General features: G+C 42.7%; 1 protein-coding gene across 22 annotated transcripts in view; it reads right to left on the bottom strand.

The window, feature by feature from the left end:
• The window catches only part of LOC148014173 (protein NEOXANTHIN-DEFICIENT 1), a 70,526-nt gene that overhangs the window by 32,522 nt on the left and 10,051 nt on the right, over positions 1-27,953 (bottom strand). For all 22 annotated transcript variants that reach the window (XM_087667226.1, XM_087667232.1, XM_087667237.1 and 19 more), the window contains one exon: positions 3,275-3,313. In XM_087667226.1, the coding sequence (XP_087523352.1) occupies positions 3,275-3,313 (39 nt within the window). The remainder of the gene's footprint in view (positions 1-3,274; positions 3,314-27,953) is intronic.

Here is a 27,953-nt window from a genome sequence, read left to right as displayed (position 1 = left end):
AAGAAATGAACAGCAAGTTCTTCTTTATCCCTAGCACATATAAAGCATCTTGAAAAGGGAGAGTAAAGCCATCAATGGCTTTCAAGACAATCTCTCCAACACCTTTCACAAGATAATATCCATTGTTTGCACATTGCACTGATTTGCCAACAGGAGTTGCAACAACAGAGATAAACAAATCCCTATGGGATGTAATGTACTTAGAAGCACCACTGTCAAGAACCAAGTGCTAGCATCCTCTGTATAGCTGAATGCTCTATTTTTCCAAGAAGAATCATAACTGCAAGTGTAAAAACAGTTGTCATGGTCATCGATAAATGACACCGACTCTCTAGCAATAGCAGTAGAAGAGTAGCAGTAGAAGGTGCATCTGAAACAGACATCCCAGACTCCTTTTTCTCCTTGGCAAAGTGTTTCTTGCATTCTGTGATGCAATGACTTGGTTTTTTACAATAATGGCAATTACCCTTCTTGGCCTGCATGCCCCCTACTTCTTGTTGTTGTGTAAAGTTCTTGAACTTCCTAAACTCTGTAGAGCATTCTTGGACTAATTGCCCTTGCCCTTTTGTCTTGCCATAAAAGCTTGTTTAGAAGCTACAACATCCACTCCACTATTCTTCTTGTTTACTCTTCTTCTAGCAACAAACTAACCAACTAAAGAAAGTCAAGTAGTTGCATAGAAATTCACATTGAAAGATTCTATGCCGTGTGAAAGGCGAAATAAGGTGGCAGAGAGTTCAAATTAGTAGAGATCATTTGAGCATTAGAATAATACTCATCTATATTCATCAACTGCTCGCACAAGTCCTGAATTTTATTAAGATGAACCTACATAGTATCACCTTCTTCCATCTTTACATTTTCAAGCTCCTTTAAGAAAGAAATGCCAAGTATCATTTTTTCTAACAAACATATGCTCAAGTGTAAGCCATGCTACTCGTGAAGTAGCACCAGAACAAATATGCGGAATTATTGACTGCTAAAGTGTCAATGCAATAAGTGACAATGCTTGGGCATCCCTAATGTCCCAAGCCTTCTATGCAGTTATTCTTGGGGGTGGTGGCTAAACCGGAGCTTGCCTTTGACCATGACCTCCTTGTGGAGGTGTAGGAGGAGCCATATCTCCAAGACAAACTTCTTTCCCACTGACAAAATCCCAAATATTCTTTGCAACAAGTACATTCTTTATCATAAAGGACCACGGAGAATAGTTATTGCCATCCAATCTATCCTCTTTAGACACATAAGTAAAGACATCACTATGTCCTTGATTTTCCATGATAAATGTCACTCTTCCAAATGCATGAGAACAATAACAAAAGCTGGCCTGACCTGGAAATCTGCAAATCACCAGAAGTTACAGCAAATGCCAAGCTGTAATCAACTAAACCGTGTCACACTTGACCACTAGTGTCTCAATGTGCTGAAATTTTCCACATTTCAGCAAGCAGCACACTGTCCAATGCAAGGACAATGCTCAATAGCACTAAAAACACAAAAACCCCAAAATTTGACCATCCAATGTGCAAGATTTCAGTCAATTTCAGATTTAAACTTCAGTACATATGCCAATGTCTGCCAAACATACAAAAGCCCCAAATTTTCTAACCCAAATTCCAACAAATTTCTGCAATTTGTGCATGAAAGCACATGCTATAGCAGAAATGGACCTTTCCCTATAAAAGCCCCTTTCTTTGGCTCTGATATTTTGAATAAAATGATAAGATATGCCTGTGGCAGCTGAGGACGAGCTGTTGATGCTGGCGTTGTAGGTGGGACTGCCCAGGCTGGTGGGCAGCTCAATTTGTATGCAGGCAGACCTGGCAGAGCTGGACAGGATCAGGCAGTGGCCTGGATAGGCTGGCGGAGCTGGTGGCAACAAATAATGGAATCTCGTCCAATAACAACTGTTGTTCAATCTCTGTTTGTGTGTCTTTTTCTATTCATGGTGCTTTCGACCATCCATGCAATCATTCTGGTTTTCACAAACTTTTCAATGCAATGGTGTTGGCTTGTGCCTATCAATTTTTGGCACCTTTGGTGGCTAGTTGCTTCTAGTGCTACATTTTTGTTGGTTACATTCATAATGAGTCATGACTATGCTCCCTGGAAATGCACTGTAGAGAAATGGACTGCTATTTTTGTAAATGCCTTGTACAACGTAGTATGCTTAACAATTATAATATTCACCTATTTCTGAGACTTAACAGAGACGGAGAAAAGTTGACAGTTATTGAACAAGCCTTCAGCTTCCGAAGAAATAGTCGATGCCATCCAATTATTCTATCAGGGTCGGAGAATCTGAAGGGGAGACTTAACATTTCAAGTAAATGGAAAGGATGAACATTTGAAACTCAGCATCACAATTATTCGGAACACTACAGCATGAACATGTAAAAGAGAAAATAGTTGATGCCATCCAACTATTCCCTCAGGGTAGGAGAATCGGAAGGGGGTCGTTGACTTAGCCACATCTTCAATGTGAGCAAATGAGAGAATGCCTAAATCTCATAGAGACTCTAAAATCTGGTCCAAAACTGGCTAGCAGTAGTGAGATGCTTCACATGCAGGAACACATTATCAGAATGATTCATAAAGTTGAGGGTTATCAAACAAGCCTTCAGCCTCCAAAGAAAATAGTTGATGCCATCCAACTATTCTCTCAGTGTAGGAGAATCTCAAGGGGAGACTTAACATTTCAAGAAAATGGAAAGAATGAGCATTTGAAACTGAACATCACAATTATTTAGAAAACTACAGCATGGACATGTAAAAGAGAAAATAGTTGATGCCATCCAACTATTCCCTCAGGGTAGGAGAATCGGAAGGGGATAGTTGCCTTAACCACATCTTCAATGTGAGCACATGAGCTAATGCCTAAATCTCATAGAGACTCTAAAATCTGGTCCAAAACTGGCTATCAGTATTGAGATGCTTCACATGCATGAACACATTATCATAATGATTCATAAAGAAGAAGATCGAACTCTAGCATTGACTTCACGTGCACAACACATTGTCAAAACAATGTACAAAGAAGGTCCAAGATCTAGCATACTGTTTTTTTGTTGGTTTCTTCAGTTTTCTTTTTTGGGCTTTTTTCTTCTTTTTGTGTGTGTGTGGTTTTTTTTTTGGGGGGGGTGGGATTTTTTTTTGGTTGGGGGCGCGTGCTGTTGTTGTGTATGCGTGGGTGGGTGGTGGGTGTGTGAGAGGCTACACACACATCAATCTTATATACCACATTTCAATGACTAATGTTCATACTTATGCTCACCTTGGAAAATTCCGCAAATCTACTGGGCAATCCAACTTCCTACAAGGGAAAAAAAAAAGTGAAGGTTTTAAAATTCGATTGTAGCTCAAAATTACCTTTACTAAGAGACCTAGTACACTATTAACAGAAAACTAAATAACTATAATAGCACATTCTTTTCTATAAATGGCTATACAAATGTTGAGCAAGATTCCAAGTACAACATACTCACAATTTGCAACCAATACATTATAACCATATTCACAAAATAGTAATAACCAAATATAATCACAAACACCTAATATTTTGGAAACTAGTTGTCCTGTATGCCCTTCAACATTATGGGGATCAAAGAAGGTAGGTGATCCTTTTTCTTCCCAAGAAAAAGGTGGCTCATTATATTACTCAAAAGGCTTTACAATGAAGTATATGTGCTCTACAGCTTGGCTGCAGAGTTGATACAAGGCAAGCTGGGATCATACATACAAGCCTCTCAAGGCAGTCTGGGAGGAATGGGGGATAGAAGACAAAGGAGGAGAGTAGCACCACCTAGGTTTGCCTGCCTGCATTGTGAAGAATGCACCATGGCCGCCCCATGTATGTAAGAAGTGGTGTCAAAGCTCCTCACCAGCTTGTGAGTCACCCTCCACTTGATCCCAATGGCCACAGAGGGAGTGGATGATCGAGGTCTAGAGCTTTGCTAAAGTCTCATAAGTGGTCAAACACTCACTGCCTAGAGCCAAACACTCATAAGTGGTCAAACACTCATAAGTGGTCTCATAAGTGGTCAAACACTCACTGCCTAGAGCCAACTAACATCGTGCCTTCCAGATGTGCCAAACTGTGAGGCTCCCAATAATCTCCCATACCTCCAACCACTCAGTTGTCAGCTCTAGTACTTGCCACATGGGTAATGCCTCCAAACTAGGCACAAAAAAAGCACTTGCCTTGATGAGAAGAATGGTATCATGCATCTCCATCTCCTCATACCATAAGTGGTAGCCTTGGCTAACTACCTATGCCACCAATAGATGACCCTGTCAGAGTGTAGCGATGCAGAAGCGTGGGACCAAGACTGAGAGAGAGAGAGTGAACGCAGAGAGAAGAGAGAGAGAGAAAGAGAGTGGAAGATGAAGATCTGCTATATAAAGTGTGCTGTATACAAAGATATGCAAATATGTACACGGGCGCAGTGCGCGGGACTGTCTCCACCTCGACAATGCAACCTGCTGTTCACCTCGAAGTCCGCTGCAGTCTGCACGATCTCCAGCCTGTAATGTGCAAACAGAAAAGTGTGGAAGACTGTGCAGAATATCGGCTATAAATAGCCAGCCAGAATACGCCCAGAAAAGCAAATCGGCTGCATTAAATGCAGCCGACTGATCAGTACAGGTCGGACTGCCACGTGGCAGTCCGACTGGTCAGTCCGACCAGCCTGCCTGTACGGCCAGGCCAGGACCTTATATCGCTAGCACCCCCTCTCAGAGCCTGGACGGGGCAGAAGCCTGAGGGATCTGGCATGTCTCCGAAGTAGAGCCTGGGGAAGCGCCTTCGTAAACAAATCTGCAAGATTGTCCTCCGTCTTGCAGTTTTCCACAGCTATGGTCTCATCCAGAAGCTTCTCCCGGATGAACTGGTACTGGATCTCGATGTGCTTCATCCGGGCATGGAAAACAGGATTCCGTGCCAAGGCAATGCAACTCTCATTGTCGCATTGCAGCAAAGTAGGACGAGTCTGGGGGCAGCCAAGCTCCTCCAACAATCTCCGAAGCCACACAGCCTCACATGTGGTGGAAGACGCGGCCCAATACTCCGCCTCAGTAGACGAAAGGGCTACAGTGGGCTGCTTCTTGCTACTCCACGAGATAACACCTGCACCCAAGGTAAAACAGTAGCCTGTAGTAGACCGCCTGTGGTCCACATCACCAGCCCAATCCGAGTCGCTCCAACCTGCAAGTACAAGATCTGAACCACCTGTGCCTGCTGGATAATGAATCCCTAGGTCAGATGCCCCCCTCAAATACCAAAGTATCTGCTGGGCAGCCTACCAATGCACCGTCTGAGGTTCACTCATGAACCCCGCCAAGAGACCAACATCAAAACAAAGATCAACACGAGTGTTGAGGAGCCAAATCAATGATCCAATCAACTGACGGTAGCGGGAAGCATCCGCCAAGGGAGAATCTGAATGTGAAGTGGCCTTCCAGTTCGGATCCATAGGAGTAGAAATGGTCCGACAATCCTCCATCGCAAAAGAAACCAAGAGCTCCTGTACATATCTCTGCTGAGAGATGAAAATCCCCCTCTAAGACTGATAAATCTCATGGCCCAAGAAGAAGTGGAGTAGACCCAAGTCCATCATCTTGAACGCCTGATGTAAAGCTACCTTCGTCTCTTTGACCTCCTGTGCATGATCACCCGTGACAATCAATTCGTCAACATACAACACAAAAAGCACACAACCAGCCTCGGAAGTGTGTACATAAAGCTACGGATCGACCTTGGAACGCCGATATCCCAACTGTGACTGAAGGAACGAGTCAATCTTCTCGTTCCACGTACGCGGAGCCTGCTTGAGGCCATACAAGGCCTTCTTTAACCTATAGACTTGCCCGTCTGAAGATCCAAAGCCAAGAGGCTGCTCTACATAGATCTCCTCCTTCAAATCACCATTGAGGAAGGCCGACTTCACATCCAACTGGTAGACAGGCCATCTCCTATGGCCAGCCAAGGCAAGAACAGCTCGAATACTCGCCATACGAGCAGTGGGGGCAAAGGTGTCATGACAATCAATCCCTGGGCGCTGTGCAAAACCTTTAGCAACAAGGTGACAATAGCCTCCAACTCGTCTTCCATAGCTTTCTTCCATGGTGCGGACTGTAAAGCCTCCTTCACGTAGGTGGGCTCTCGATCCTGCACAACACGGGTCATCAAACAATAGTTAGAGCAAACAAGCTCCGTAGAATGTGCCTGGTGCCTCCGTGACCGCCGCGGACCATCCTGCGGTCCCCACTCCTCAGGAACCCCCTCGATCCTTGAATCTCGGAGTGTGTCACGGGCCCAACGAGGAGGAGGCCGGCGTCGCTCTCCATCAGCTGAAGACTCTGGGATATCCACCGGTGGTAACTCCTCGGGGGTGACCGGTGGAACAGTAGACTCTGTATCGGAAACAGAATCGGAATCAAAAGGCGCTGGCTCCAAAGGAACTGTCTCGGGAGCCCAACTCTCCCCTGGATCTCCAAGAACGGGATGCTCCTCACCCACTGCTATGGCTCCACGAACCGCACATCTCGACTGGTGTACACATCCCGCTTGACGGGATCATACAAACGATAGCCTTGGGACTAAGAGCTGTAGCCAATAAACACCTGTCTTCGGGAAGCTGCTTCAAATTTATCACGATGAGTCTTGGGAATGTAAACATAGGCATCACACCCAAAAACACTGAAATAAGAAACATCGGGCTTAGACCCAAAGTAAGCCTCAAAAGGTGCCATCCCATCAACGGCCGAAGTGGGGGATCGGTTAAGGATGTGAACTGCAGTAGCCACAGCCTCGGCCCACAGAAACTGAGGTGTCTGTCGGTGCTCCATCATGGTGCGCGCCATCTCGATCACACTTCGGTTCTTCCATTCAAGAATGCCATTTTCTTGAGGAGTGTTGGTGTTAGCAAACTCCTAGTGAATACCTTTATCTGCACAAAAACGAGCAAACTCATTAGAAACAAATTCACCACCCTTGTCGGATCGCAAGGTCTTCAATCGCCGGCCTGATCGGTTCTTCTCAAAGAGAAGCCAATCCTTGAAGTGGGAGAAAGCCTCCGACTTCAACGCCAAGAAATAGGCCCAAGTCATCCTGCTGTAGTCATCTACGATCAACATGAAGTACGAGCTCCCTTTCAAGGACTCATTCCTCATAGGGCCACAAAGATCCGTAGATACAAGCTCCATCGGGAAAGTAGACCGCCGCGAAGCTTTGTTGGGAATCGCATCCCTATGCTGCTTCCCACGAATGCAGGAGACGCATGGCTGCTGGCTCAGCACTATGTCCGGCAACCCTCGAACAAGCTGTCCACGTGACACCCTCCGAAGATAATCATAGTTGAGGTGACCAAACCGAGCATGCCATAGTTCTGACTGTGTCTGAGAGGTAAGAAGAAGAGTAGGGAGAGCGGTAGAAGACGTCAATTTGTAGATGCCGTTCTTCTCATATCCTGATGAGAGAACCTTCCTTGACACACGATCAAGGACTCGCACCAAATCACTGTCAAACTCCACCAAAAGTCCAAGTGAACAAATCTTATGAACCAAAAGTAGATGATACCCTAAACCTGGCACATACAAAACCTCTGAGGTATGAGTACCACCACGTCCATCGGGAATAAGTTGCATCTCACCCCGTCCTGCAACACCGAAGAGCTATCTCCAATGAGAATCTGCCCACGTGAAGGTCGCAACTAGGCAACACCAACTGATGAAGGAGTCATGTGCCGGGAGGCACCAATGTCAACGATCCACTCTCGAGCCTGGGGAGCTATCATCGCAGTATCAGAAGCCTTCGGTGTAGAGTCCTCAATGACTGCTAGATGAAGAAATGCAGCTGATGAGGGTGCAGCCACCGCTCCAGAATCCTTCGTGTCCTTGTTGGTGTCCTTCTTGTCTTTGTCGGGGCAATCCTTCTTCCAATGGTCGGTCTTTCCACAAATATGGCATGTGGATTCTTTGTCCTTGTCCTTCTTTGACTTGTTGTTCTCCTTCTTCTTCTTTTGGTCCTTCCCCTTCTTCTAAGAGGCTTGACCTGTCAAGGCTTCCGATTTGGAAGAATGCTGTCCCGTCAGTTGTTCCTCTTGGTCCAAGACCATAGGAACCAACTCTTCCCACCGAAGAGTGGACTCACGCCCCGAGGTAATAAGGGTGGAGTAGAAAGCACTGAATCGTGGCGGCAACTGGGACAAGAGTGTGATCGCCATGTCTTCGGAGGAAATCGGCTTCCCCGCATTCTAAACCTGCATCTGAAGCCGTCTAAGCTTGTTGATGTGCTCCCGCAACGAAGAAGACTTGGTCACGGACAAGGTCCACATCTGCACCTCCAAAGAAACCATAAGGGTCATCCGGTTATACATCTGGTCAAACTCCAGCCATATCTCCCGAGCCACTGTCAAGTGCTCGATATGGGCTATCACGGCTGTAGTACAAGACAGAAAAAGAAAAGAACGAATCCGGGCATTCAATTTGTCCCAGTGAGACTGTGCCTTGGCCAACTCCGCACGAGCATCGGAAGAGAGTTTGGACTCATCTCTCACCGAGGGCCGGTCGATCTCCTCCTGTACAAGCTCGGCCAAATCGTAAGACTCAAGAATGGCCAACATCATCACGCGCCAGATGCGATAATTGTCGCCATCGAGCTTTTGATCTGCACGAAGAGCCGGTAAGACAGGCCCCGTCCGATCCATGATCGTCTAGAACTCCAAGTCAATCTCTGTAGACATCTTCACCTGTAATGCCTTCACAAACGCAAAAGCAGCCCCCTCTGACTGTGAAAACGTAGCCTGCTAGGGCTCTTTCTTCCGCGTCCCGAACCTTCTTCACCCGCCGTCAGAGGCGATGAAAAAGTAAAACCTACACTTGAAAGCTGAAAACTCAGCCTTCCTCCTCTTCAAACAGCAGTAAACAGCAGCAAGCGTGCCCACGCTCGCTTCAGCCTTGTTCCGATGCGCAGCCCTCCCGCTCGCCCTCGAACGCTGGAAACGCAACCTTGTGTCGCGATAGAATCTCCTCTTCAGGTAGGTTCTTCACTCAATCAGCCCTTCTTCACTGCTCTGATACCATGTCAGAGTGCAGCGATGCGGAAGCATGGGACCAAGACTGAGAGAGAGAGTGAACGCAGAGAGAAGAGAGAGAGAAAGAGACAGTGGAAGATGAAGATCTGCTATATAAAGTGTGCTGTATACAAAGATATGTAGATAGGTACACGGGCGCAGTGCGCGGGACTGCGTGTCTCCACCTCGACAATGTAACCTGCTGTTCACCTCGAAGTCCGCTGCAGTTTGCACGATCTCCAGCCTGTAATCTGCAAACAGAAAAGTGTGGAAGATTGTGCAGAATATCGGCTATAAATAGCCAGCCAGAATGCGCCCAGAAAAGCAGGTCGGCTGCATTAAATGCAGCCGACTGATCAGTACAGGTCGGACTGCCACGTGATAGTCCGACTGGTTAGTCCGACCAGTCTGCCTGTACGGCCAGGCCAAGACCTGATATCGCTAACAGACCCCCCAAGATATAAAACCTAGGCTAGGTACTACACGACGAAGAATGTGGCATGCTCCTCTTTACACCAATTGCGCTGCCTCACAAGACTAGAGGCAACGCTTTGGGGTTTCCAAGCATTGTAGTGGACAACGCTTGTAGACTCTATCCTACTATATCTGAGCCAGCCAACTCCCACTGCCAAGCCTCTATGTGCGAGTAGCCATAGGAAATCACATGGTTGCTCCTTGAGTGACTCTATGATGTGCAAAGTAAGTTGCAAAAGTGGGTGTTTGAGGAATTCAAAGCATGGATTGACGAGGAGCCCATAGGAAGCATAAAGGAGGGAAAAACCATTCAACAACTTTGACTAGAAAAATCATTTTGGGCAGATGTACAAGACTTAGTCATTGTGATCACACCCTTGTATAGGGTTCTTCGCATGACAGATATAGAGAGCACCACTATAGGCTTTCTCACTCATCTCATGAGAGGGGCCGTGGAGGAGGATTCCACAGTAATAATTTATAATTAGATTTTTTTAAATGCAATTTCAATCTTTTTTAAATACAAATTCAATCTCACTAATTTTATACCTATTGGTTTTTCACATAAATAGTGGCATTATTGATGTTTTGGGTGCTACACCATGATGGAATGACATTCTCTACCTTGTTAAAAAGAGGCGAAAATGAATGAAGAAGCCTATCCATGGCCTAGCAGCTCTCTTACATCTTGCTTACAAGAGCCCCTACCTCTTCATGAACCAGGAGCTAGCCTCGAATAGAGATGCTTATTTTCCGAAGGCTTAGCACGAGAATTCGCATGGTCCATTCCTCTAGCAACTAACAAACTATGGAGACCAAAGGGGAATTGCCTTTGCTAGCATCATGTACTAGAAAATGGCCTCTTTGGTCAAGCCACTATTTTAGTGGAAGTCATTTGGGTATCAGTTACCCAATGTGTAAAAGGTGGCTTTAAGAGTGTTGGCTTAGGTAATTAAATTTTAAATCTTATCATTATGTTTCTAATAAATATTTCTACTTTTCTTATTAATTTTCACTTTTAACAAGTTAAAGTGATTTTGTTAACTTCAATAGGATTGTTCAGCTAGTACGTGTGAGAGAATTTGGTGAGCTAATTCTCATCCGAAACAAACTCTGCACGACATAGTTAGAACAACTTATCTATTGTCATTCTAACTTGTGTATGCTTAGAGACACGTAGTTAACATGGCCCACACTTAAAAAGCGTGAATAGAGAGAGAGACGAGGAGCAGGACGCCATCCTTAGAGAGATCTATATTGTTGAGATGTCGAGCTCTACATGAGTTGGCATCCACTACATGCCTTGGTGATGTGGTACAATATTATTCACTGACGTGTTTGGTGACCGACATGAGGATACGCCAATGATTCTATAGCTGAACTACACCCATGTAATCCATCCTTCGTTATGGCACATTTATTGTGCCGTCTTTTCTTTCCTAGCAGGTTTACCATTAGTGACCACATGTATATACGTTGTGGTATTTTCATATTAGTCTTTTATCATGTTATAGACTAAGTTTTTGTGTGGAAGAAGAAGAAGATTTGAGCCCTATCTCTGTGCGTGCTCAAGTCTCCGTTGATTTTGTATGTGTGCTCTGGGTCTCTTCACCTCTCTTCCCTCTTGTTTGTTTTCATGGTATTTCAGCCGTCCCATAGTTGTACGGAGATCGATTGAAGGTTGAGGTGAAGGCGTTGGAGCAAAAATCAAACAAGCAAGCAATGGGTAAAAAGCTCTTTCACCTTGCTCGATTTGCCTTAGGTTATAGCCACAAGAGGCTCTTGAGGATAGAAGGGCTACAGTCTTCGATTGCAATGAAACTTGGTGAACAGGAAGAATGGTGTATATACTATAGACAAGCCCTTTAGGGCTTACCCACAATGATTTTTGGCATCCAAGGTCATTTTGGCCTATGTTTTGGATCTGCAAAAGTGGTCTCGATAGGAGTTTTTGGGTATAGGGTAGTTTCGATTGTATCTGCCGTTTACAAGTGCACAGGTTACAAATTTCGTATCTGTAAGGTTTCAGATGTTTGTTTGGTTGTAGATACAAAATGCATTTGTATACAGATTGCAAATTATAGTTATTGTTGCGCAATCAATGAAAAAAGTTGTACACCTAGTATAAGCTTGCTTGCAGATTGCAAGTTTTTGCAAGGATTTCCGTTTTGTCAAAATGTCTGACTACTTCAACCAGATTGTCAGTGAGAAGCTTGATAAAAGCAATTATCATGTATGAAAGTTTAGGATGACAAATTTCTTGAAGGGCAAATGTGTTTGGAATTACATTGAAGGAGACATGGCAGTAGCACCTAAAGTTCTTGCATGAAATGCTACTGCAGAACAGTTAAAGGTTAAGAAAGACTGGAAGCATATACAAAGTAAAGTCATGTATTGGCTATCTCTCAATGTCATAGATAGCATAATGGGCTATTTGCAAGAATTTGAAATCCTTGCTATTGCATGGAAGAATTTGGCAAGGTTGTTCATAGTAAATACAAAGGCCAGAAAGCTACAGTCCAAGTCAAAGCTGAACCAAGTGAAAAGAGGGAACTTGTCCATTAATGATTATACCTTGAGGATCAAGAGTATTGTGTACTTGATGATGATGATGTTGTGTGTGTATGTTTAGATAGACTTGGGGATGAATACAAGAGCTTCAAGTCATCTATGAATACGAGAGATGATATCCTTGATTTTGTAAACTTGATTTCTATACTAATACTTGAGGAAAAGAACCTTGGCTTGGATTTCTCTTCTTCTTAAAGAAAGAACAAGTCTGAACAGGTGTTTTACTCTACTAGCAGAGGTAGAGGTTATGGCAAAGACCAAGATTGTGGTCGTGGTCAAGGTTATGATGCACAGAAAAATAGAGGACAGTCTCGAGGAAGGGAAAGCCAAAGAGGACAAGTTACATATTCTAATAGGCAATAGAATTCTGGTGATAATAGAAAGTGTTGGCATTGTGGTCTGAAAGGCCACATTTCTAAAAATTTCCTCAAAAAGGAGGCTGAAATTAGAAATGGAAAAAAGCAACAAGGTAATTATGCATCCAATACTAGAAGCAATGATGACAGAAGTAAATGGTTGTTTGTTATGCAACATTTTATGAATATTATGACAGTTGATAGTTCATAAAAGAATAATGTATAGTCTGTAGATTCAGGTGCCTCTAACCACATGACTTCTCATGAAGACTGTTCTAGAGAGATGCACAGTCCAGAGTCTCCGGGCTATGTGGAGACAAGGGATGATACAGCTCACCCCATTACTCATGTTAGAAATGTTTCTTTGAGTATGTAGGATGGTAAAACTAAGTACTTAATTGATGTGCTACATGTACTAAATATTACAAAAAACTTAGTTTCTATTGATCAGATGGTAGAACAGGGATTGCAAGTTCTGTTGGGATAAAAGTCCTTTATTTACCTCCGTGTATTATTTAGTTGTATATGTGAATGCACCCTTATGTGTCCTAAGTATAAATACATTTTATTCTTTGTGTACCAACATATTGTTGGTACACCCAAAAATCAGATTGTACTCTCTCTCTCTCGCTGTCACTCACCTACTCACTCCTCCAACTGCAGCACACTCAACAACTGGCTATCAGAGCATAGGTTGTGCACACTTCCCGAGACCACAGGCATTAGTCACCAGCTGCAACTCAACAAGTTAGGCGTGACCAAACTAAGACCAGCGGGGAGTGAATGGTACTCGCGACCAGACAGATTTCTCAACAGGCAACGTGGGCTTCAGATTGAAGACCAGCGGGCGACTGAGCAGGTACCAGCAGGCACACGTGACAGTCTAATGAGAGACCAGGCATGCAGGTCGACGTGGAGACCAAGCACCAATGAAACCAGGCGACCTGATGAGACGGGTCCAGCGTGCAAGCGATGGCTGTAGGGAGTCGCGGTGACCACCGTGACGGGTTGGCGGAAGGGAAGGCGACAGGCATCGCATGACAGGCAACAGGTCGTGACGGCGGGTCAATGACCCCCCCCCCCCCCCCCCCCCAATTTTTTAATCAAAATTTTCTTTTAATCTTCCTTATCCCCTTCCTCCAACGGGGGTTCGCGTGTGGAAGCACAGTCTTCAAATCTGTGCAAATTTGGGGCTTTTCCCAGGTTTGATGTTGTTTATGCTTGACAATGACATTTGTGTTAGAAATTGCAGACATTTTGCGTGTTGACCTCAGTTAAATTGGGGATTTTGCCAAATTTTTTGGAATTTTGCTCATTCAAGAAAATTTTCCTGACGTTGGACCCGAAAAAATTGGGGCTTTTCATGTACTGATGAATTTTTTCTCAGCTGGGTCAGATTGACTGACATTTATACACTGTTGGACATGGAAATTTGGGATTTTGTGCAGATTTTGGTAAATTTCTGCAATACTTTCCCGTGTGGTGTCTGGTTTATGTAAAAAAGCACAAGTTTATTGCTGGTTGGGCAAGAACAGCAGTGTATTTGCTGGTTCAGCTTGTGCTCTTGCAATTCAGTGCATTTACTCTTGTGTTTGTGACAAAAATGGCTGCAACTTCTTCCAGTTCCAACATTAAGAGTTTGATGGAAATCAAACGGTTTGATGGTCAAGGCTTTGACCTTTGGAAAGACCGTATGCAGGGCATATATGTGAGGATGCTTTGCACGAAGATAGACCTGCACAAATGTTTGACACAGCAAATTGGACCAAAGTCAACAAAACGGTTATGGCTTATATAAGGATGGGTGTCACTGATGACATTTTGACAAACATTAAGGGCTTAGATACTGATTATGCAATATGGGAGAAGTTGAAAACTACCTATGAGATCACTACACTTGTTAATCAGGTGCATTTAATGCGCAAGTTGGTGAACATGTGACTGGATGAGTCCAAGCCTTCAGCTGAGCACTTGAGTGCATTTACTGGTATTTTAAATCAGCTCAAGGATGCTAATTTGAATTTTGATGATAAGTTGAGGGTGATCTTTCTGATCATGACATTGCTTGATTCCTGGGAGTCCTTGATGGTTTCTCTCAGTAATAACCCCAATCTCTCATGTGATGGTGTGAGGGGTTCAATCCTGAATGAAGAAATTAGACGTGTGTCTAATGGAGAAGGCAACAACTCAGCTTACAATGTTAGAGGCAAGGATGAAAAGAAAAATGCAAATCCTGGACATAGAAGCAGAAGCAAGAGCAAAGGGAAGGAAAAGAGTGATATTACTTGCTATCAGTGTGGTTGGAAGGGCCACAAGAAGCCTGATTGCAAGTACTCAAAGAAGGAACAAGAGAGAAAAAAAAATGTAGGAGACAAAAAGAAGAAAGAGGATAAGACAGATGTATCTAAGGCAGCCAAAGGCAAGGAAAAGGCCAATGTGGCCTCTAGTGTAGTCATAGAGAAGCTCTCGGATGCAAAGGATGATGTATTATGTACAGTTGATTATAATGCCCTTGTATGTCACATGCAGGATATGTAGATTACCAAGACTAATGTGATTAATGCACTTTTGTCAGTTGATGATGGTATCACTCAGACTTGGATTGTAGACTCCGGTGCCTCTTTCCATTTAACTCCTTGCTTGGAGTGTTTTGCGATGTTCAATGCAGGCAATTATGGAAAAGTGTATCTTGGAAATAACCATGCTTGCAGCATTGATGGGATAGGCATTGTACACTTGTCCTTGGATAATAGGCAAAAGCTTGTGTTGAAAGATGTCAGATATGTGCCTAGCATCAAAAAGAGTTTACTATCTGTTGGACAGCTTGACTTGCATGGTTACTCTACACTGTTTGGTGGTGGTTTGTGGAAATTGAAAAAGGTTTCCATACTGCATGCAAAAGAAACCAAGAAGGGCACTTTGTATTGTCTGCACTGTAAAGCTTTGAATAGCAGGCTGTCATTTGGAGTTGTGGCACAAGAGATTAGGCCATATGAGCCAAAAAGGACTTGATGTCCTTACCTCTTTGAAGAGGGTTGATAGAAAAGGCTCTAAACTTGATTTTTGTAATGACTGTTAGTTTGGAAAGCAAATGAAAATTTCATTTTACTCTAGTGTCTCCCATAAGTCCAATGTCTTGGACTTAGTGCATTCTAATGTATGTAGTATGCCCGTGAAACCGTTGGGTGGTGCTACATATTTTGCCTCTTTTATTGATGATTGTTCCAGGAAGATTTGGGTTTATCTGTTGAAAAAGAAAAGTAAAGTGTTTGCTGTTTTTAAAACTTTTCATGCTTTTGCGACCACTCAGACAAGTAGAAAGCTGAAATGCTTGAGAATTGATAATGGGGGTGAGTTCACATCTACTGAGTTTAAGTCTTTTTGTGACTTGCATGGAATCAAGAGGGATCTTACAGCTCGTTATAGCCCTTCTTCAAATGGGGTGGCTAAAAGATACAATAGGACTTTATGTGAAAGAGTGAGATGCATGCTGTCCATTGCTAATCTCCCTCATGAATTCTGGGGAGAGGCACTTAAAACCGCGGTTCACATTTGCAACCGCTCTCCACATAGGTCCTTAAGTAATCGCATCCCTGAGGAGGTTTGGTCTAGCAAATTGGCCTCATATGACCGTTTACGGATATTCGGTTGTGATGCTTTTGTGCATGTTGAGATATTTTTATGGGCTATGATGATGAGGGTGAATTTGGCTATAGAGTGTGGTTACCATAGTCCAAGAAGATTTTTCACAGCTGTAATGTTGTGTTTAATTAGGCAAAGTTGCTGAAAAGTACTTTAGCCTCTGATGAAGACATGAAAAAGGTCAAATTTCAGAATTTGCAGCCACCTATTACTTCAAATGATGAGCCTCATGATGTTGTACCACAAGTTGAAACTAATGATCAGCCAGTTATTTTTGAGCCAGATGATGATGGACAGCAAATAGAAGCACAAGGAGGCCATGGACAAAATGATAGACTTGCTGAATATGAAAATGCAGGTGTTCGAAATGAAAATGAAGGTGCTATACAGCATGAACAGCATGCTGAAAATGGCTGACATCAGCAAATAAATGCTGAAAATAACATACCTCTAGATGTAGACCCGATTCCTGAGAATGTAGATCATTGGGTATGCAGGTCTACACACTTAAGAAGGAAGCCACATAGATATGACCCCTCTTTGCACTATGTGATGCTTACAGATGAGGGTAAGCCTCTTACTTATAAAGAGGCCAAGTCATGCAAATTCAACAGTAAGTGGGAGCTAGCTATGTAGGAAGAGATTAAATCTCTGTATGCTAATGATACTTGGGATCTTGTGTTGTTTCCCAAAGGAAGAAAGCCTCTTCCAAACAAATGGGTTTACAAAGTAAAGACAGTTGATGGGAAACCCAAGTACAAGGCAAGACAAGTTGCCAAAGGGTATGCACAGAGAAGGAAGGGATTGACTTCCAAGAGGTCTTCTCACTTGTTGTGAAGATGACCACTCCACGTGTGCTTTTTGCTCTCACTGTTGTATTGGATTTAGAGTTGTACCAAATGGATGTGAAAACAACTTTTTTGCATGGTGACATTGATGAGGAAATCTACATGAAAAAGCCCAAGGGCTTTGTAGTTCCTGGAAAAGAGCAGTTGGTGTGCAAACTAAAATGCAGCTTATATGGGCTGAAACAAGCACCACGCCAGTGGTACAAAAAGTTTTAACACTTTTATGCTTTCTCATGGGTTTACACACAACCATGCAGATCATTGTTTGTACATGAAAAAGGATACAGATGGCAACCCCATCATACTTGTTTTGTATGTGGATGATATATTGCTAGTTGGGAAAAGAAAGACTACCTTGGATGCTCTCAAAGATCAGTTGAAATCAGCTTTCTCCATGAAAGATTTGGGAAATGCAGAGCTTATATTGGGCATGAGGATTTGCAGGGATAGAATATAGAAATTGATGTTCTTATCTCAAGAGAAGTACATTTAAAAGGTACTAAATAGATTTAACATGGCTGAAGCTAAGCCTCTTAGGGTGCCCTTACCTCCATATCTTAAGCTTAGTAAAGCCAACAGCCCAAAAGATGACGTGGAAGCCAATGCTATGAAGGGAGTCCCTTATGCATCAGCTTGAGGCTCTCTTATGTATGCTATGGTTGCTACTCATCCATACATTGCTCATGTAATGGGAGTTGTCAATAGGTTTATGTCAAATCCTCACAAAAAAAATTGGGAGGTTGTCAAGTGTATTCTTTGATATCTAAAGGATACACAAAGAAAGTGTATTTGCTATGGGCAAGTTGCACTTAGTCTGCAAGGTTACTGTGATGCAGATATGGCAAGTGACTTAGACACTCGCAGGTCCACTAGCGGGTATGTCTTTACAGTTGCTCGTGGGTCTGTTTCTTGGTGCTCCGAGTAGCAGAACACAATAGCACTAAGTACTATTGAAGCTAAATACATATCAGCTACTACTGAAGCTTCTAAGGAAGCTATATGGTTGAGCAGACTTACAGAGGATCTCAGCATGTCTATGAGTACTCCAGTGCTGGGATGTGACAGCAAGAGTGCTGTGTATCTGGCTAAGAATGCCATGTATCATTCATGCACAAAGCATATAGATGTAAGATATCACTTTATCACACAGATTCTGGAAGATGGTCTAATCACATTGATCAAGATCGAAATATAGGACAACCCTACAGATGTTCTCACAAAAAGTCTAAGCAAGGCTCAGCATGAGCATTGCATATGACTAGTGGGAGTTGGTTAGAGGTTCACTTCAGACCTTTAAGTGAGAGGTTATTGGGATAAAGTTCCTTTATTTACCTCCGTGTATTGTACACGTGTATTATTTAGTTGTACATGTGAATGCACCCTTACGTGCCCCAAGTATAAATACATTTTATTCTTTGTGTACCAACACATTGTTGGTACACCTAAAAATTAGATAGTACTCTCTCTCTGTCGCTCTCACTCGCCTACTCACTCCTCCAACTGCAGCACACTCTCAACAAGTTCGGTTCACATCTGATGGTTATTATGTAGAAGATCTAAAAAATAATTACAAGTTGATTACAAAAGGAAAAAGTGTTGGCAAATTATTTACTCTCGATGTAAGTCTACCTGAAATGAATGCTGCCATGTTTGGGAGTGATGGAAAGAGGCAAACAAATAAAGGGAAAGGGAGAGAAAGAGGAGTGGGAAGAGAAATAGCAAGGAGGATAGATAAAAATAGATAAAGGTAAAGAGAAGGGGAGAGAAAATAAATGGAAAGTAGTAGTCTAGAGATGGTAGAGAGAGAAACAATGGGAGAGAGAGAGAGGGGGGAAACAAAGAAGATAAAAGCGAGAGAGAAAGAAGGGTGGGGAGAGAAATAAAGAGGGCAAACAGAAATTAAGAAATCAAGAGAAACAGAGAGATGGTAGAGAGAGATAAATAATGAGCGAGAAAAACAATGAGATGAAAGGAAGTAAACAAAGAAAGGGAAGGAGAGAGAGAAAGGGGGTGGGGAGAGGAAATAAATAGGGGAGAGAGAAAAGGAATGGTGGAAAATATAAGAATGGAGATCGAGAAAGATAAGTAGAGATTAAAATGGAGGAATATCATTAATGAGGGGAACAAAAACATATTGTTTGTTGTAGCATAGACCAAATGCAAAATGATGATGATCATGATATCCAAGATCGCATGGTGTATCTTAATCAACATGTCTTGTGCCCTTGCACTCAATGCAAGCTAGTAATTAGATTAAAGTGTCGCTTCTCCATAGGTTTCGGCAAGTTTCAATTAAAGATCATTTACCAAATGATCTAAAACTTTGAGCGAACGGTAAGAAAAGTGTGTATCAATCATGCTTTACATTTGCAAAGTAATTGAATATCATATACAAAAATATTAGATGTACCTTGAAAATGTGTACAGAGAGGTGATGTTTCATCCCAAGGAATGCACCAATGGATGGAGTTCTTGAGATGAAATACTAAGTGGAGGACATGCCATAGACTACAATGTCGATACCAGAGGAGACAGTGGGCCTTTCGGATCTTTCTCCAATCTTGGAGCCTAAGATGAAGGCAATGATTGATATATTACTCACAAGGTTCAGGTGTTGTGGCTGATATTGAAATTTGGCATAAGAGAATTGGCCATGTAAATGTGTAGTGACTAAAAGATGTGTAGTCAAAACAAATTGTGGACAGCTTGCCTAAGTTTAGAGTTGATGGGATGCACAAGGTATGTGAGGTATGTCAACTTGGAAAGCAAGCAAGGCATGCGTGTCCACATGAAAAGGATATATGCAAGATGAAGGAATCGATTAGGCACGGAGATCGAGGTAGACAGACCTTACGCTCAGTGAGGGAGACAGAGAGAGTGCGAGTGAGCAGAGTAGAGAGTGAACATGTTTTTTCGGTACAATGACGAGTGTACCACTTTAGGTTTTAGATAGATATATGTATAAAAGTACAATGTGCTAAGGGTGTATTCACACCCGTGCACATATAAAAGGCACGATGACCCTTTATTCCCAACAACCTCCCATCTAAAGGCAATGTGCCTTAAGAGGAGAAAAGAATCAGCTAAGTCTAAGTATGTACAAAGCTTAAATAAATATATCTATCCAACTCCCATCATCTATCGGCAATGAGCAAACCACTCTGCTGGAAGACCCTTCGTGAGAAGGTCTACAGGATTATCATCTGTATGCACTTTGACAAGCTCAATGCTCATCCTGTCAAGTACATCTCTAATGAAGTGATACTTCACCTGTATGTGCTTTGTCTTTGCATGAAAGACAGGATTCCGTGCTAGCATGATAGCACTCTGACTATCACAATGGAAAACAGGTAACTCTGTGATGCTAAGCTCTCCCACCAGACATAAAAGCCATAAAACCTCCTTGCATGCCTTAGAGGCAGCTACATACTCTGCCTCTATAGTAGACAATGCAACACACTTTTGTAGCTTGGAGATCCAAGAGGCCGCTCCTCCTGTGAAAGTAAACACATACCCAGAAGTGGACTTCTTGCAGTCCGCATGACCAGCATAGTCTGCATCCGTAAAGCCAACAACAGATGCCTTCTGCTTTCCAAAGCAGATGCACAACTCCTTTGTGCCTTTGAGGTATCTCATAATACCTTTCACTGCATCCCAATGCTTCTTGCCAGGGGTTGCCATGTATCTGCTAACCACTCCCACTGCAAAAGCAATGTCAGGACGTGTAGCAACCATAGCATACATCAAATTGCCAACAGCTGAAGCATATGGTATCTTGGCCATTTCAGCCTTCTCATCATCAGATGTAGGGCTGTCCTCTACACTGAGCTTCACATATGGAGGCAATGGAACCCCAATCGTTTTCCCCCCCTCCATATTGAAACGCTGCAAAACTTTGGAGATATACTCCTGCTGAGATAGATAGAGTAAACCTTTAGATCTATCTCTGAGTATTCGCATGCCAAGAATGTGATTTGCATTACCCAGATCCTTCATGTCGAAGCTGCCATGAAGACTTTGCTTCAATGAATCCAAGGCATGAGTATCCCTGCCAGCAATCAGCATGTCATCAACATACAAAACCAAGATAATCAGGCTGCCATCTGCTGCCTTCTTGGTGTACAAGCAGTGATCCACTTGACTTCTATGAAAGCCTTGGGACTGCATGAATGTATCAAACTTATGATACCATTCTCTTGGTGCTTGTTTCAGCCCATACAAACTCCTTTTGAGTTTACATACCATTTGTTCTTTCCCTTGTTCAACAAACCCTTCAGGCTACTACATATATATGTCTTCATGCAGATCACCATGTAAAAACATAGTCTTTACATCCATCTGTATGAGCTCCATATCCTCAACTGCAACCAAGCCCAAAATGGTTCTCGATGTAGTCATCTTGACTACAGGAGAGAAAATCTCATCAAAGTCAATTCCATGCTCCTGCTTGTACCCCTTTGCAACCAATCTTGCTTTGTACTTTGGTGAGGAATCAGAAGTGACCTTCATTTTGTAAACCCATTTGCATGGAAGGGTTTTATGCCCTTTAGGCAACTGCACCAAGTCCCAAGTGCCATTTTTGTCAAGAGATTCCATTTCTGACAGCATGGCTTTATACCATTTCTTGCTATCCTGACTGTCCATTGCTTCCTTGAAGCAAGACGGTTCACCACAGTCTGTTAACATGACATACTCAGCCACATTAATTGCACCAGGAACAAATTTGTCAGGTTGTCTAGTAGCCCTAGACGATCTCTTAACCCAATGGTCATTGTTTGCTGGCTGTTCCTGCAAATTTTCATTTTCAGCATACTGTCCTGGCATTTCAGCTTGCAAATCAGCATTAACAGCTTGCTGTCCTGGCTGTTTCTGCACATGTAATGGCTCATTTTCATGGGCAATAGCTGGCTGATCATTTCCAGCATCATTTCCTGCATTTACAGGTTCATTTACAGCAGGTATTTGCTGCTGTATAGCGGGCACATTTTGCTATCCAAAAGGTATTTCTTCCCGGAATACAACCCTACGGACCTCCTCAATCTTTTCGGGTTGTTTGTGCATGCGATCTTCCCGGAAGATAACGTCATTGCTGCGTACTATTTTTCTTTTCTCAGGATCCCACAATTTATACCCCATTTCACCCTCGTCACCATATCCTAGGAAAATGCATTTACAGGACTTTGGCTCAAGTTTGCTACGTTTTTCTTTACGAATGTGTACAAAAGCCTCGCAGCCAAACACTTTTAGATGAGCATATGAAGGTGGCTTGCCCGACCACGCTTCGTGGGGAACTCCCCTCCCCCCCAAAGACCTGTTTGGTGACCGATTAATCAAGTGAACGGCTGTCATAATAACCTCTGCCCAAAAACCATGGGGTAATGCAGTATGAGACAGCATCGTACGGACCTTATCCTGTATAGTCCGATTCATACGCTCTGCAACTCCATTTTAGGGTGGATTATGAGGGGCAGTGAGCTCCCTCTTTATCCCTTTGCTGTCACAAAATGCCTGAAAGGCTTTGGACACATATTCCCCACCATTGTCAGAGCGAAGACACTTAAGTATCTTATTTGTCTGATTTTCAGCCAATGCCCCCCTAAAGATAATCCTGGCATTTGACATACATCTGAATGTACTAACTCTAGAGGAGAAGATTTCAAAGAAAGAGACTTTTTGTGAGAAGTCTGTGCATGTTTGCCATAAATACAATGATCACAGTGCTCAAAATCAACATAAAGGCAAGTAACTCAAACGAGAAAGCACTTTCATTCCTGTTTGACTCATGTGTCCCAACCGACCATGCCACAAAGAAACACTTGGCTGCTCGGTCACGGCAACAACATGGTCACGCATACTAGATACATGAAGTGGATACAACATATCACTCTTGCAACCTCTAGCAATAACCCTAGATCCCTTACAGATTTTCTATTTTCCATCACCAAAGGTGGTATGAAAACCATCATCATCTAGCTGCCCTGTGCTGATCAAGCTCTTCTTGAGCTGAGGTACATGCCGTACATGCTGAAGTGTAAAGACAGAGCCATGCTGAAACTGTAACTGCACACTCCCAATACCTGCAATCTCACATACATAGTTGTCCCCAAGATGGACAACACCATGTTGACCCCCTGTATATACGGAAAACCACTCATGATGAGGGGTGACATGAAAGAAAGCACCTGAATCAAGAATCCAGGTATGCATGTCATCATCTGTATCTGCAAGTAGAGCATGTGCACCGAAATGTGAAGAATCAAAGAGTACATCACTCTCACTGTCATTGTCATGAGTGACTACATTCACCTCTTCAATTTTTACACTGCTCTTCTTAGGCTAACTGTCCTTCTTCTCTTTCTTGCAATCATCTGTCTTCTTACCTTTTCCTTTCTCTTTCTTCCATTTGTAGCAGTCACGTTTAAAGTGACCCTTCTTGCCACAATGATGGCATTCAACATCTTTGCCACGTGATTTACTGCGTCCCTTGCTATCATATTTTCCCTTTTGCTGTGATCTGCCCCTAGTATGCAAAGCACTAGAAGACTTACTGGATACATTGTTCTGCCAATTCATCTCTTCCATAAGTAGAGCACTCTCTATATCAGCATACAAAAGGATCACAATAGAATTGCTCATAACAGTCCTGAATGTATTCCAACTCTCTAGTAGAATGCAAAGCAAGAAAGTAGCCTTAAATTCCTCATCAATCATGAACTTCAAGGCAACTAGCTGGCTGAAAATGGAGTTAAACACACTCAGGTGAGTAGACATTGCTGTACCTTCTTTCATACGCAAATCCATAAGCTTTTTCAGCCAATACACTTTACTTGCAGCGCTCTTCTGTGCATACAGTTCTTCCAGTCTAGTCCATATAGCATATGCAGAATCCAAACCTTCAATGTTGAAGAGCAAGGCATCAGAAATCAATAGCTCTATGGTTGAGCGTGCAAGCCCATTCAACTCATCCCAATCGTCCTGATCCATATCCACTGGCTTTGCCCCTTTAGTTTTGATCGGCTTTGCTTGCTTCTTTTGTAACAGGATATTGTAGCACTGTTTTTGCCACACTGCAAAATTATGTGCGCCTTCAAGCTTCTTTATATGCATCAAATTACTGCTGTCATTGCTGCCAGCCATGGTTTTCAGCTCAAAAGTGACCAAAAAAACAGTAAATGCAAGCCCAAATTGTCACCCAAGTGACCAAGGTACAAACAAGTACCAATCAGCAATAAATGACCACACAGAAGTACAGATTTCAGATCTGTAATCCAGTTTTCAGAAGTACCAAACCAAGTGCTACAGCATTATCCAATTGATTACAGTTGTTCCAAAGGGCATGTGCATCACATTACATGAGAAATCCCAAAATTTCAGCTGCAATTTCTGTTGTACATGTACCCATGGGCATAAAATTTGACACGAACGGTCAAAAGCCCCAAAATTTTGTGCTCAAAAGCATCAAACACACATCTGCATTTCCTCTGTCATACATAGGACTGTCCAATTTTGCCAAAATAAAGCAATTTCAGCAAAACCCCCAAATTTCACCAAGTGTTGATGTCCAAATTGCACGGAATTCAACCTGCATGTACATAAAATGACCAAATGCTGCACAAATTTTGCCCAAATTGCAAAAGCCCCAAGTTGCACAGGGTCCAATGCAATGTTTGGAAATTGGGTTAATTTCAGCCCAATTTGTGCATGCACATGAAAAACCCCAAATGTCGGGGACAAAATGTCACAAATTCTTGCAATTTCTGAGACAAATTTGCTTGTCCTGTATCAAATTTCCCAAATCTGGGAAAAGCCCTAAATTTCTGGACTAAATGTTGAGAAATTTCACTCAGATGAGTAAAATTTTAACCATTTTGGCAAAATTCCCAATTCAAATGCATACTATCTGCAATTCCGACGCAGATGCCTCAATTTTTCACGAATAGTGCTTAGTCTGGCAAATCCCCAACTTTCTGGGCCAAAATTGCACAAATTTGATGTTTTGTGCTTGCATGCACGAACCCCGATTAGGGGAAGGAGTTTGAGAAAAAGATTTTCCTTTTTTTTTTGTCCTTCCCGTCGCGCGCTCGTCAAACCTGTCCTTGCCCACTGGCGTCGCGCGCCCTGTCAGGCCTATCCTTGCTCGCTGGCGTCGCGCGCCCCGTCACGCCTGTCCTGCTCGTCCCGTCACGCTCACCCAATGATGAGTGGCCTCACTGCCACCTCAAGGCAGCGCATCTACTGTTCCGCCACACTGCGATACTGCAGACCTGCTCGACTAGTTGTCGCCCGTCACTCCACGCTGGGGGCCACACAACTATAGTTCCCGCCACTCCACGCTGGGGGCCAAGTGTACACTCTCCACGGCCTGTCCACTTTCTGCAGCTCACGACTGCCTCAGCCTGACTGACGATTGTGCTCAGCACGCTCAACACCTTACGCTCTGATACCAATTTGAAGGAATCGATTAGGCACAGAGATCGAGGTAGACAGACCTTACGCTCAGTGAGGGAGACAGAGAGAGTACGAGTGAGCAGAGTAAAGAGTGAACACGTTTTTTCGGTACAATGACGAGTGTACCACTTATGGTTTTAGATAGATATATGTATGAAAGTACAATGTGCTAAGGGTGTATTCACACCTGTGCACATATAAAAGGCATGATGGCCCTTTATTCCCAACACAAGAAGCGACTTGAATTGATACATTCTGATGTGTGGGGTCCTACAAAGACTACAACTTTGAGTGCTTGCACGCATTATGTTTCCTTCATTGATGATCATATTCGCAGAGTATGGGTTTACTTTATGTGTGAGAAAAGTGAGATATTCACTTACTTTAAAAGCTTTAAGGCTTTGGTTGAGAAGGAGACAGGGTTTCATATTAAATACCTAAGATCAGATGGAGGGGAAAAATATCTCTCCAATGAGTTTTCAGATTTTTTGCAAAAAAATAATATACAGAGCCAATACACATGTAGATATACTCTGCAGCAAAATGGAGTTGCTGAGTGGAAAAACAGGCATATTGCAGAGGTGGCTCATGTACTAATGTCAGAAAGAAACTTACCTCATAACTATTGGGTTGAAGCAATTGCTACTACTATATACATTATGAATAGGACACATACTGCTGTTGTACATGGTATGACACCTGAAGTGTCATAGCACAAAGGAAGCCCTGGAGTGCACAAAGACTACTGAAGAAGCCTCTGAGTCTGCAAACGCAGGATGAGGAGATGTTACCTGGAGCAGGGAGACTATAAACATGTGTATAACATTTATATCCAAAATTTCTAAAGTGTGAAACAAGTGGTTTCTTACCAATATAGGCCTTGTGAGGAATTTTTCCCTTGAGAGCCTTTGTGTAACTTCAATTAAGAATGCAAACTGCAATATTAATAGTTTCAACCCAAAACTAGTTAGGCAATCCCTTACCCTTAAGCATGCACCTTGCCATTTCCACAATGGTGTGATTTTAGTGTTCCATGACAACATCTTGCTAACGTGTATGAGGTGTCGTCAATTGATGTTTAATCCCTTTGCTCTTAGAAAAGTTTTCAAACATCTTTAAGTTGAACTCACCACCTCCATTTGTTCTAAACTTCTTAACACTTTGTCCTATTTCATTGTCAACAAGTTTTAGCCATTCTTTAAACTTACCAAAAGCTTGAGCCTTATCACAAAGGAAATACACCCACAACTTCCTACTACAGTCGTTGACGATCAATGTAAAACAAGAAGATCCCCCCCAGTCTTGTGTAGGCATTTTACCACACAAGTCAGCATGCACCAACTCTAGATGAGCCTTTGCTCTGTTCTTGCTTTCTCGTGAAAATACATTTCTCTATTGCTCATCCATCATATAAGCTTCACATGGTTCCTCTAGGTAGGTAAGCAACCATACCTTGCTTATGCATCTCCTTTAACATTATAAATCCAATGTGACCAAATCTTTCATGCCAAAGATTACTTATGCCCACACCAGCACAAGTTTCATTTCAATTTACTACAGTTAAGTGAGCAACCATATCTTGCTTACGCATCTCCTTTAACACTGTAAATCTAATGTGACCAAATCTTTCATGCCAAAGTTTACTTATGTCCATACCAATGATGGTTGTAAAAGTACATAGCTCATATAGATTGTTTCTTCTTTCTCCTTTGCCAACAACTTTGCTAGCACTATCAAGAATTTTTGCACCTATCTTGGTGAACCTTACTTCATGACTAAGATTAGTTATGGAAGCAACTGATAACAAATTTCTCTTAATCTTTGGAACATACAACACATTTGAAAGTTTTTTGAGTTCACCATTGTAGTAACAACCAGTGCTCTCAATAGGGCATTTTGCATCATTTCTAATTGTCACAATGATGGATTCTTACAAAGGCTACATAGAGTTGTATAGACCTTTCTTGTTGGTCATGTGACAAGAGGCGCCACTATCCAATACCTCATGATAATTCTTGCACCAAGGAACATACTTCCAATATGGTCGCTAAGAATAACTCTAACTCTGCTTTAGTTGTATTGGTTGTCTCCTTCCCTTTAGTTTTTAGGGTGCCATTCTTTTCATCTATCTTTTTGACACAACAATCTGCAATTGCATGTCCTTTCTTTTCGCAGTAAAAGTACTCTCCTTGAAACTTTTTCATAACATCATTCTTCTTTTTCTCACCATTGGTAGAGGAACCACCTTTTTCTTTTGCATTGGCAAAGAATGCAACATCTCCACTACCGCTACCTTCTTGGTCTTTAAGGTACAACTCCTCCATTAGTAGTGTTTAAAACCTCTCCGGTGTTTAGGGAAATTACCAATCCATCAAACTTGGTAGAAAAATCTGTAAATACCTTTGAGCTAGCTCCTTACTAGTCTTTTGTATACCAGCACTGCCAGAAATAACAGGTATGCTTTGATACCATGTTAAAAATAACAAGTATGCTCTGATACCATATCAAAATAAGCGACAGTGCAGAGAGACGGTAGGATTTGT

Source organism: Lygodium microphyllum, chromosome 25, assembly GCF_053477565.2.
Source record: "Lygodium microphyllum isolate KBCC chromosome 25, Lygodium_microphyllum_v1.1.10, whole genome shotgun sequence".
NCBI classification, from domain to species: Eukaryota; Viridiplantae; Streptophyta; class Polypodiopsida; order Schizaeales; family Lygodiaceae; genus Lygodium; species Lygodium microphyllum.
The sequence above is the reverse complement of the archived record's forward strand: the minus strand, read 5'-3'. Positions and strand labels throughout refer to the sequence as shown.